Consider the following 11,962-nt stretch of genomic DNA (forward strand, 5'->3'; position numbering starts at 1 on the left):
ACCCCCTCACCCCAATTGGGCAATTTCACCTCATGCCAGCTCCAGTGTCTGATTAACCCCTGAGGGCATTTAGCCAAGAGGGATGGTACTGGAGGAGGATGTGTCCTTCATTCCAGTCTACCCTCTTGTAGAGTCAAAACTCCTCAGCATTCCTCAAAGGTCAGGGTCAATATATACCCCCAGCCCACCCTCAGCCCTCACAGTGTCCCAGTGAATATTCCTCCCTCAAACAGCACCATCAAAACTAGTCCAACTGGACAGCCATCCTGTGGGATCTTGCTGTGCACATAGTGGATGCATGGCAACAGTGATTGAATCTCAAGGCACGGGCTCTGATTACTTGAGTTTGATCTCTTTCTTTCAGAGTCAGGGTGGTGGAGGGGGGGGCGCTGTTTCCTGCTTTTTGATCGCGAGCCCAGTTCACTGACCTCTAGGGGGACCACCTGCATGAGGATGGCAAAGTTGGTGAGGTGGTTACACAGGCAGACCGAGTAGGAAATGTTCCCACCAATCCGAATGCAGCCTTCGTTCGACCAGACAGCAGAGCCCGAGCTGTGAGGAGAGATAAAAAGGCAGCGATGAAGATCACGGAACATCCCGAAAACTCTAGCTAAAGTTACCAAACAAGTCAAAGCACATCATGCTGAATGCCCAGGTCATTAGTTCGACTGTGTCTGGAGTGGGCTTGGAAAATGTTCACACGACAGTTTGGAAAACGGTTCATGGCTTAAAGAAACTCAGTGGCTCAGATTTTGGATTGATAAATTCTTGATCTCGAAAGGAATTAAGGACTACAGGGAGAGTGTGGGTAAATGGCATTGAAATGCCTATCAGCCATGATTGAATGGCAGAGTTGACTTGATGGGATGAACGGCCTTATTTCCATTCCTATCTAATGGTCTTGTGGATTGTGGGAGGAAATCAGAGCACCCTGAGGAAACCCGCGCAGACACGGGGAGAATGTGCAAACTCCACACAGACAGTCACCCGAGGCTGGAATCGAACCTGGGACCCTGGCACTGAGGGGCAGCAGTGCTAACCACTGAGCCACCGTACCACCCCAAAGCTCAAGAGTGTCCATATACCAGCTCACCTGAAGTCAAGAAAGGCACACCACAGGTATACCTGGTTGGTTTTGTTCAGGGCGAATTGATACTGTCCTGGTGTCTGAAAGAGAAGGAGACACAGAGAATGTAAAAATTTCAGTAACCAGTGATTACAGCCCAGCAGGAGGCTATTTGGCCCATTGTTTCCATGCGGGTTCTAATAAAGATGTGGAGAAAGTGAGGTCTGCAGATGCTGGAGATCAGAGCTGGAAATGTGTTGCTGGAAAAGCGCAGCAGGTCAGGCAGCATCCAGGGAACAGGAGAATCGATGTTTCGGGTTCCTGAAGAAGGGCTTATGCCCGAAACGTCGATTCTCCTGTTCCCTGGATGCTGCCTGACCTGCTGCGCTTTTCCAGCAACACATTTCCAGCTCTAATAAAGATGTGACAGGCTTCATAATGTAAAGCAAAGAACTGTGGATGCTGGAATCTGAAACAAAAACAGAAACTGTTGGAGAAACCTAACAGGTCTGGCAGCATGTGTGGAGAGAAACAGAGATAACTTTTCGATTCCAGTGACTCTTCTTCGCAACTGACTGAAAACGTTAACTCTGTGTGTCTCCCCTCAGATGTTGCCAGACTTTGAGTTCCTCCAACAACCTCTGTTTCTGAGGATGTTTCATCCTATGCACCTTTCCTTTTGCCCTCTCATCGTCACCAAACTCCTTTTTGAAATGTTGATGAAATCAGCGCCCACCATCTTTTCAGAACATTCCAGAAGGTAAAGACAACGAGAAGGACCATTCTTCCTCCGAGATGTTTCACCAATGACATTCAGTCTGCGATCACCAGTAATTGGCCCCATGCCAAAGGCAAGTCTTTCTTGTTTTACTCCATTGAGACTCTCTTCTCACTGATCATGTCTTCATTGCCTCTGTTCCAGGTGTAAGTCTCCAACAGTTTCCAACCTCTGCCGTAACTCCTTACATTTCTCTGGAATTTTCATCCTGAGAACCCTAATACCAAGAGTATTCCGAACTTGTGAGTAGCCAATTCCCACACGGATCAGCCACATCATCTGGAAGAGTGAATAAAACGTGCTTTCTACTGAGGGATAGTACAAGGGATTGGTGTGCACAGATTTGGAGGAAAGGCAGGAGATTGGTACCAGCAGCAGGCATGGTGGGCTGAATGGCCTCCTTCCCTGCCATAACAATTTTGTGATTCTGTTAGCGGGACCCAGGCAGGAATGAGAAGCAGGCGTATTCCTTCATTCAACAAGGTTATGGCCAACAGATTGTGTCCTCCTTCTTCCCTAACTCACTCCCCAAAGCCTTCGATTCCCCGACTACACTAGAATCTATCAAACTCCATTTTAAAAATATTCACCCACCCCGGGCCCCAACCCCGCACCTCCCCCACTCACTGGGAAGGAGCATTCCAAAGACTCTCAAACATCTCAGACAAATACAATCCTCCTCATTGCCATCTCAAGTAGGAAATTCCTTACCTTTAAACCATTTCCCCCGGTCTAGATGGAGCTAAGAAGGGGATCAGCTTTGATCCCACTGAACGTAGGAACAGATTGAGCGGCTGAATGGCCTCTTCCTATTCACATATTTCTTTCTTTGTTTCACCACACCTTTCTAAAAACATTTTATCATCCTTTTATTCAAAATTGAACATTGAGTGCGACAGTAAATATTGACTATCTTTTATGGCAGTGTATTAACCTCAATATATGCCGTAGAATTTGCAGGAATAATTGCACTTTCTATTTTCTTGACAAATCTTAGTGCTGCAGACTTCAGTTGTGTAAACAAACTTAGCTGGTCAATTCCACTGAGTTCCAATAAAGCTTCTATCAATGATACAGAGTTTGCAGAAAAGCATACAGGACACTGCGCGTGTGAAATGAAAGGAAAGTGTTAAAAAAAATCGAAGATGCTGTTCAAAACTTTTCCAAATCACATGTTCACCCACAACTGGAGTATCGTATTCAGCTCTGGGCTCTGCAACGCTCGAAAGATGGTCAGACCTTGGGGAGGGTGCAGAGGAGATGTACCAGAAAGGCAGAAGGGATCAGGGGTTTCAGTGAAAGTGGAGCGATTAAAGCACAGGAGATGAAAGCAGAGATTTAGTTGAGTTTTCAAAAGCCTGAGGATTCCCAATACGGTAAGTATGGAGAAACATCTCCAGCTGGGAGAAGGGTCAGGAATATGGATTTAGTGAAAGTACAAACATAGGAATTCGGAGAAGTCGGAATAGGACATTAAGCCCCTCCTTATGCTGGAAACGCGGACTCTCCTGTTCCTCAGATGCTGCCTGACCGGCTGTGCTGTTCCAGCACCACACTCTCAACATTAAACCCCTCCAACCTGCTCCACCCCTCAGGAGGATTATGGCTGATCGGATTGTCATATTCCCTAACTATTCCTGACACTGTTACCCCGCCCCCTTGTTTAACACAATTCCATTCATCCCTGCTTTAAAAACATACACAGACTCTTAGAGTTGGACAAAAGGATGGTACAACATCAAGGGCCGAAGGGAATTCCAAAGACTCAATCCCCGTAGAGAGAGTAAGCACTTGCTCCATCTCTGTCTCAAATATCTTTTTCAAAAATATGCTTTATTCATAAAATTATTTGGATCTCTATATAATTGGTCATGCCATTCTTGTGCACACATTTCTTTACGTACCGACATCGAAATTTATTTTTCCTGTATACAACTCTGTACATTTACTATCCAGCTCTTCTGCTGAGGCGTCAGTGGAGCCCAAATGACTGTGTGGGCCCCCTGTTCTTCTTAGGCAGGCAGATGGTGGTCTTTCCCCACCGCGCCTTGGCAGCAGCTGCGGACGAACCTCGACAAACACCACTGCATTCCTCTCCAGACTTCTTCTGCATAGGCACATTCCAAATAGGCAACCCTGACCCCTCGTTCTAGATTGTCCCACAACAGAAAATATCCTTTCCACATCCCCCCAGTCAAGATCCCTCAGGATCGGAGATGTTTCAATCCAGTTGCCTCTACACTTCCAAACTCAGATATAATTCCAACCTCTCCGACTTCTCCTTATAAGTAGATGCACTCATTCCAGTTATTAGTTACATGAAGCTTCTCTGAACTGCGCTCTAATGCATTAGATCCTTCCTTTAATGAGATAACCAGGACTGTACACGGTGCTCCAAATGCAGTTTCACTAGCACCCTGTATGAATGAAGCATAATTTCTTTACTTGAGTAATAAATTTTCTTTGCAATAAATTATAACATTGTCTTATCTTTCTTAATTACTTGTGTTCCTGCATTCCATCCTTTTGCACTTCATGGGCTAGTCACTCCGATCCCTCGGAAACGTCTCACCACTCAGATACTGTGCTGCTTTATGTCAAAGATATAAAATGGGCAAACTTGCCCTGTCAAAATGGGCAACTTCACCGAGTCCGACATTATCGTCTAACATTATATTCCATTTGCCATATCTTTAGTCATTCATTTACCTCTCTTTATTCCATTGTAGCCTCCTGATATTCTCTTCACAACTCAATTTTCAACCAATCTTTGTGTCATCAGCATATTTGACAACCATATTTTCTGACCCTTCATCTAAGTTATTTACATAAATCCCTCCACCTTTTCCCAGCTTCCTTCCAAAATATCCGCGACCCTTTAATATTCAGATACAATTCACTTCATGCACAGCCATGTCTCTGTAACAGTTATGAGCTCGTACTATTTGCACACTTAGTTCATCTGTTTTGTTTCAAAAATGTTGTGTTTAAATACAGAGCCATTAGATTTATCCATCTGCTCTTTCTGTAAATTCTAGTCTTATCTGTTGGCTGACTGCTAGATTCATACTCTATCCCTTCCTGTCATGGGCTGTTTATCATCTCCCACATTAATGCTTTTCTCTTTAGCCTTATCTCTACTCTTTGATTTACCACATCTTCTCAAATATGACCCTTTGACCGTACCTGCTTAAGATAATTGACAAGAAAAAGCCAGGGAGATGAGGAGACTGTTTTAACTCAGCAAGTTGTTGTGATCTGGAATTGGCCATTGAAAGGAGCTGGAGAAAGATTCAATCAGACGTTTTGCACCAATTGGCCAACTTCTGGGTGACCTCAGCATGAACTTGATAGAACGATCATTATTGGCGCAGAAAGAGGTCAGCCATGTTATCAGAGACATGTGTATACCACATCTCCAAGTTCCCCTCACAGTGACCTCTCACCTTATCACCACTCACTCCCAGTCACTGAGTGTGACACTCAGGAGTCCCTGCTGAACAACACATGCTCCTTATACCACACAGAGTGTATCCTAGACCCCAACAGCTCAGCACCAAAACCACCTCTACCCATTCCCACTCAGGATCATTATGCTTCCACCTTAAATCTGCATCCTTGGCTTTTTGACCCTTCTCCCAGTGGAACTCCTTTTCCAGATTTACTCCGTCAAAACGCCACCCTGGTTTTGAGCATCCCCATTAAACATACGGCAAATCTCCCTTTGACCTTCAGATGAAAGCAAAATGCTGGAAATGCTGGAAATCTGTCATGAAAACAGAAATTGTACTGACTGGAACAAGGTCAGCAAGGTGCACCTCATAAAATAATGAGTTCCCTGATTGGGGCTGTTAACCTGGTCCAATTTAGGGGAGGTGAAGGCCCAGTGGTATTTATCACTCGGCTGTTAATCCAGAATGTTCTGAGGAGCCAGGTTGGAATCCCACCACAGCAGATGGTGTAATTGGAACTCAGTAAAATCTGGAATTAAGAGCCTAATGATGATCGTGAATCCATTGATGAGTGCTGGAAAAACCCATCTGGTTCATTAATGTTCTTTAGGGAAAGAATCTGCCATCCTTAGCTGATCTGGCCTACATGTGATTTCAGCACCTACAGCAATGGAGTTGACCTTTAACTGCTCCCTCGGTAATTAGGGATGGGCAACCCAGCAACACCCTCATCCTGGGAATAAATAAAAAGATCAGGGAGCCCTGGCTGACAGATAGAAACAGGAATGTCAGAGGTTCTGTTCACTCTGAGAGCTGGCTCTGACGGAGCTGGACCAGTGTCAGGGACTCTCTACAAGTAAATAAATGGGGACTCAGTCATGGGATACCTGCCACTGTGGAGTTATCTCAGTGGTGACAACAAGGCAACTAATACTAATCGCATATAATTACACCATCCAGGAGGTCGAGTAGTAAATGCAGATACATTGAGCCACCTCCCACTATCAGATACAAAACTGGGGGTAATGCTGCTGGAAGAGTCCGTAATGGTCTTAAATTTTCTGGACACACTTCCAGTCACAGCTGACAACATCAGACTTTAGACACAGAAGGATCCAGTCCTGGCAAAACTGAAATAGTTAGTGGTAATGGAGGAACCAAAGCGTCACAGTCAGAACTGAAACCTTTCTGGGTCCAGAGAGACCAGATCACAGTAGAGGGTGGTATACTATTATGGTGAGCAAGAGTGGTTGTTCTGAGCAAAGGTTACACCAGATACTGGCTGAACAGCACCAGCATCAGCCTGGCGTTTCCAAATATAGCTGTTGGTGAGAATTTATGTTTGGTGGCTAGGACTGTACACAGACATAGCCACGCTGGTAGGGCAGTATCCAGAGTGCCAACAAAGACAAACATTACTGCCAGCAACTCCCCCACATTCATGGGAGTGGACAGGTAACCCTGGACTCAGTTACATATCGATCATGAAGGCCCTTTCGTAGATTCAATGCTCTTATTCGTTGTGGACACCCACTCAAAATGTGCACAGAGTTCATGGAGGGGCTGAATGGCCTACTCCTGCTCCTACTTATGCCTACTCCATCATTCAATGAGATCATGACTGATCTGATAATCCTCAACCCCACCTTCCTGCCTATTCTCCATAACCCTCAACTCCCTTCCTCATTCAACATCTGTCTAGATGAGCTAACGAGTTCCAACAGGGTCATTAATTTGTCATTCCCAGTTTTTGCAGACTCATCGCATGTAGCTATTCTGGTTCTAAGCCCATATACTTACTAACTGTAATGTGTGCTTCCTCTTAAGTTGAGCCTGATCTCACAAGAGGTGAATACGTCTCTCCAATTGTATGTAACTAACACTGGTGTATAGTGTAATAAATCTTTACTGTTTATCAACTCTGAGCCTGCCTGCTGCCAAAGCCTTCATGTGGGCCCCGGTTCCCACTTGGGACGAGTAATAGCAACAGGAAGTGAGAGCTGGTTCCAATGAATCTACTCAAAGCCTTTCAGTCGCATCAATATCATACAATGGCTCCTCAGAGCCTGAGGTTTTAATAACTCTGACCTGTCCACTTCAACCACAGTAATCCAAACGCTCAAGTCACTCCATAAACCAAACTGGATAATGAGGGCTGAGTCCCTCTCTGAAGAGTATTACAGGACTGGTTGTTATTCTAATCGGACTGTCCCATGGTCACTTTTACTAAGATCCACTGTTTGTTACAGATTGATTAGAAACTCAGTTCAAACTCTCAAAATGCCCGTAATGGCATATGAATTCAATCTTCGTCAACCATGAATCCAAGAGTATAATGACATCGCTGTGGTAAAATTGAAACACTTCGTTAAAAGCAAATGATACGTCCCACTTTAAGTAAAATTCAAACTGGGAGTTTAACTTTTAGGCAAGTGATCGAATCGAGGTCTTTAAAAATATGAATGTGTTAGACAGGGTCAATGTGAAGAGATCGGTGTGGGAGAATCTGAAACCAGAGCTGTCACTGCTGGATAGTTCCTAATCTGATGGGGAGAAAAATTATGAGAGAGAGAGAGAGAGAGAGAGCACCGTTAGAATGTGGCAGTGATAACCACCGACTGTGGTTTGCACAAGCAGCTTTAATGTGTTCAAAATGAATCCAGGCAAAATCCATGAGAGAAAGGGAACTGGTACGAGCTGCTGAAATGAGGCAAATGCAGTGAGAGGGGACACTTGTTTAGCATAAATCCAAGCACAGACTAGTTGGGCCGAGTGGCCTGATTCAGCATTGCATATTCTTTGTAGTGTTATGTTAAATCAAATCAATTTGTATTTAACATTTGTAAATCCAGGCCTAATGAGTCAGAGAGAGTGTGTGTGTGCGTGCGCACGTGTGCGTGTGTGAGTGAGTGTGAGTGTAAGTGAGAGTGTGTGTGTGTGAGAATATGTATGTGTGCGAGAGAATGTGTGTGTGCGCGAGCGTGTGCATGTGTGAGTGTGAGTGTAAGTGAGAGTGTGAGTGAGAATACATGTGTAGGCGCGCGCATGTGTGTGTGGGTGTGAGTGAGAGGTGTGTGAGTGAGAGTGTGAGTGAGTGAGAGTGTAAGTGGGAGTGTGTGTGAGTGAGAATGCGTGTGCGCGCGCATGTGCGTGTGTGAGTGTAAGTGAGAGTGTGTGTGAGAATGTGTGTGTGTGCGCGGGTGTGAGTGAGTGTGAGTGTAAGTGAGAATGTGTGTGTGTGTGTGTGTGCGCGCGCGTGAGAGAGAGTATGTTCAAAGGAACCAACTAGATTTAGATGGGATCTAGCTACTCTCACACAGGCTATTAATAGACATGTTGAGATCATCAGATATAGCCAACTATAGAAAGGCCTCACCAGCAGGTTGTCAGAAGTAACAAGCTCTGCAAGTACTCTGTAAATACTGAGGGATCCGAGAGCGAGAGGCACCAGCAAGGCTCAGAATTATTGGACAAAATAGATCAGGTTGGAGACAATTGGAGGACTGCAGTTCATTGCCAGGGGGGCCTGTGATACTGGTCAAAGCAGGCAGCTTCGATACCTGGCAGTGTCCTTACTCTGAGTGGACTCGGCATGTACAGAGGGAAACAGTGTAGTCCTGTCCTTCCATGTGCAGCTGAGTAAACATCCACATCGAAGCCTCTGCAGTTTGGGTCATGGCATCTCTGATTTATTGCTGATGACAATTTACATTTAAAGGAAGGGAGGATGAACAATGTGACTATCTTTTATTACATTTTACTGTTCAGTGTGTCAATTATTTTATGCTTCCAATAAAATCTTTACAGCCTAGCTTGTCTGACGATTGTTAAGCTGTCTTTCAAAGTGAGGCCAACTCATCCCGAACTGTACTGATCCATCATCTGTAACTTCATCCAGATCCAAATATGCACTGCTCAGCGCATTATTTAAAATATACTCAAGGAGGTGGGCATCACTGGTTGGACCCAGCATTTACTGCCTGTCCCTAGAGAAGGTGGGGGTGAGCTGCCTTCTTGACCCGCTGCAGTCCATGTGCTGTGGGTAGACCCACAATGCCCTGAGGGAGGGAATTCCAGGATTCTGACCCAGTGACACTGAAGGAACGGCGATATATTTCCAAGTCAGGATAGTGAGTGGCTCGCAGGGGAACTTGCAGGGGGTGGTGTTCCCATGTATCTGCTGCCCTTGTCCTTCTCGATGGAAGGTGCTGTTCTGAGGATCGTTGGTGAATTTCTGCAGCGTATCTTGTAGATGGTACACACTGCTGCTACTGAGGTACTACTGGTGGAGGGAGTGGATGTTTGTGGATGTGGGGCCAATCAAGCGGGGACTGCTTTGTCCTGGATGGCGTTGAGCTTCTTGAGTGTTGTTGGAGCTGCCCCCATCCAGGCAGGTGGGGAGTATTCCATCATCCTCCTGACTTGTGCCGTGTAGATGGGATCAGGAGGTCAGTTATTTGCCGTAGTTGTAAACTCTCATCCTTGTTTCAGAATTTAGTTTCAAAGCTGAACTGCGCAGGGTGTGGTGTTTTACAAAAGGCACTCTGGAGTCTTTAGAATAAGTTACAACGGTTGTTAGAAATATGAGGCACTATATATTAAGTGGAGAGCATGTGACACAAACCATAAGGGAGAGTGAACGTTGGCAAGTGTAGAAGAAGCTGTAGCTGGGACTGAGGTATTGGGTGGAAGACAGTAGGAAATGACGCTGTGGTGATGATGTGGTGGGCCTGAACTCATTGACTGCTTCCAGTTGTCTTGCTCACCATGAGCAACCCCAGATTCCAATGACTTCACTCAGAAATGCTTGGAACTTTCCAGAATCCACCCAATAATCCTCTAGAACATTCCCAGGCACATTTGACAAAGCAACAAGAATATCTATCCTGACAAGCCACAGTAATAATTTAGCAATTACAATTACCAGTTGCTGTTACTGGGTCTGTCAATGAGCCAAGACAGCCTCAAAGTGAAAACTGTCTCATCAGAGTGAAAAGGGAAAGAATATTCCACATTGTATTTCAGCTGAATCTGTAAAATAATTTTCATTCATAGAGTATCTTTAACATAGTAAATAGCCCCAGGTTACCTGACAGTCACAAAGTAAGGATACAGGGTGGGCTATTAGGGACTGAGATGGGGAGTCTGTGGAATTCTCTGCCACAGAAACCATTTGATGTAGCTAAGGAGCAGTGCTCTGAAAGCTAGTGCTTCCAAATAAACCTGTTGGACTATAACCTGGCGTTGTGTGATTTTTAACATTTTAACACCCCAGTCCAACAGCGGCTCCTCCATGTCAGAGTTAGATATAGTTCTTGGGAACAAAGAGTCTGGGGAGAATATGGGATCAAGGGACTGGGTTGGATGATCAGCCATGATCCACATCCTGGTGGAACAGGCTCGAAGGGCTGAATGGCCTCATCCTTGTTTCTATTTTCTATGTGGCTTCATGATTCAAAGGACCGATTATCAAACGAAGTGTGATGTAAAGAGATATTATGGTAGTTAACCCCAAAGTGTGTTCAAAGAGGTTGGTTTAACAGTGTGTCATAAAGGAGAAAGCGAGGGAGAGAGGGGATGGACTGAGGGAGGAGCTCCAGGGGTTCAGAACCAAAGGCATGACCACGCACAGAGCGATCACAATGTGGGGTGCACAAGGGGTCAGAATTCAACTAGTGCTGGGGTTTCTGAGGGCTCCCAGGCTGAGAGAGAGGGATACAGAAGGCTGAAAGGCCAGAGAGGAATTTGCCAGGGGGAGGCAATAGCCAAGGGGTAGACTACTAATCCAGAAATGCAGCGAATGTTCTGGGAAACTGGGTTCAAATCCCGGCATGACAGATGGTGGAGTTTGAATTCAATAAAGAAAAGATATCGGAAATTGCGAATCTACTGAAAACCATGACTCCGTTGTCATTTGTTGGAAAGCCCGTCTGATTCACTAATGTCCTTCAGGGAAGGAAACCTGCCATCCTTACCTGGTCTGGCCTGGATGTGACAGCAGTGTGGTTGATTCTCAGTTGCCCTCTGAAATGGCCCAGCGAGCCACTCAGTTGTACCAATCACTACAAACTCTTAAAGAAATAAAACCAGACAGATCACCTGGCATTGACCTAGGCACTGGAAAAGAAAACGGCAGAAACAGCCCTGTCGACCCTGGAGGGCCCTCCTCACTACCATCTGGGGGCTAATGCCAACACTGGGAAAGCTGTCTCACAGACTGGGCAAGAACAGCCTGACATAGTCATACTGACAGAATCCTACCTTACAGACAATCTCCCAGAGCCCACCATCCCCATCCCTGGATGTGTCCTGTCCCACAGGCAGGACAGACTCGGCAGAGGGGGCAGCAGTGAGATACAGTCAACATTGGCTCTGGACCCCATGAAGTCTCATGGCTTCAGGTTAAACATGGACAAGGAAACCTCCTGCTGATTACCAGGTACCGAGCTCCCTCGGCTGATGAATCAATGCTCCTCCATGTTGAACAACACTTGCAGGAAGCACTGAGGGTGGAAAGGGCACAGAATGTATCTGGCTGGGGGATTTCACTGTCCACCACCAAGAGTGGCTGGGCAGCAGCATTACTGATCGAGCTGGTCGGGTCCTAAAGGACAGAGCTGCTGGACTGGGTCTGTGGCAGGTGGGGAGGGAACCAACAAGAGGGAA

General features: G+C 45.7%; 1 protein-coding gene across 3 annotated transcripts in view; it reads right to left on the bottom strand.

Moving 5' to 3' along the window:
• adgrd1 (adhesion G protein-coupled receptor D1) overlaps positions 1-11,962 on the bottom strand; it is a 243,831-nt gene that overhangs the window by 135,484 nt on the left and 96,385 nt on the right. For all 3 annotated transcript variants that reach the window (XM_043715336.1, XM_043715334.1, XM_043715335.1), the window contains 2 exons: positions 1,094-1,167; positions 429-552 (listed from right to left, as the gene is read on the bottom strand). In XM_043715336.1, coding sequence (XP_043571271.1) covers positions 429-552; positions 1,094-1,167 — 198 coding nt within the window. The remainder of the gene's footprint in view (positions 1-428; positions 553-1,093; positions 1,168-11,962) is intronic.

This window comes from Chiloscyllium plagiosum, chromosome 25 (genome assembly GCF_004010195.1).
Source record: "Chiloscyllium plagiosum isolate BGI_BamShark_2017 chromosome 25, ASM401019v2, whole genome shotgun sequence".
In the NCBI taxonomy this organism is placed as follows: Eukaryota; Metazoa; Chordata; class Chondrichthyes; order Orectolobiformes; family Hemiscylliidae; genus Chiloscyllium; species Chiloscyllium plagiosum.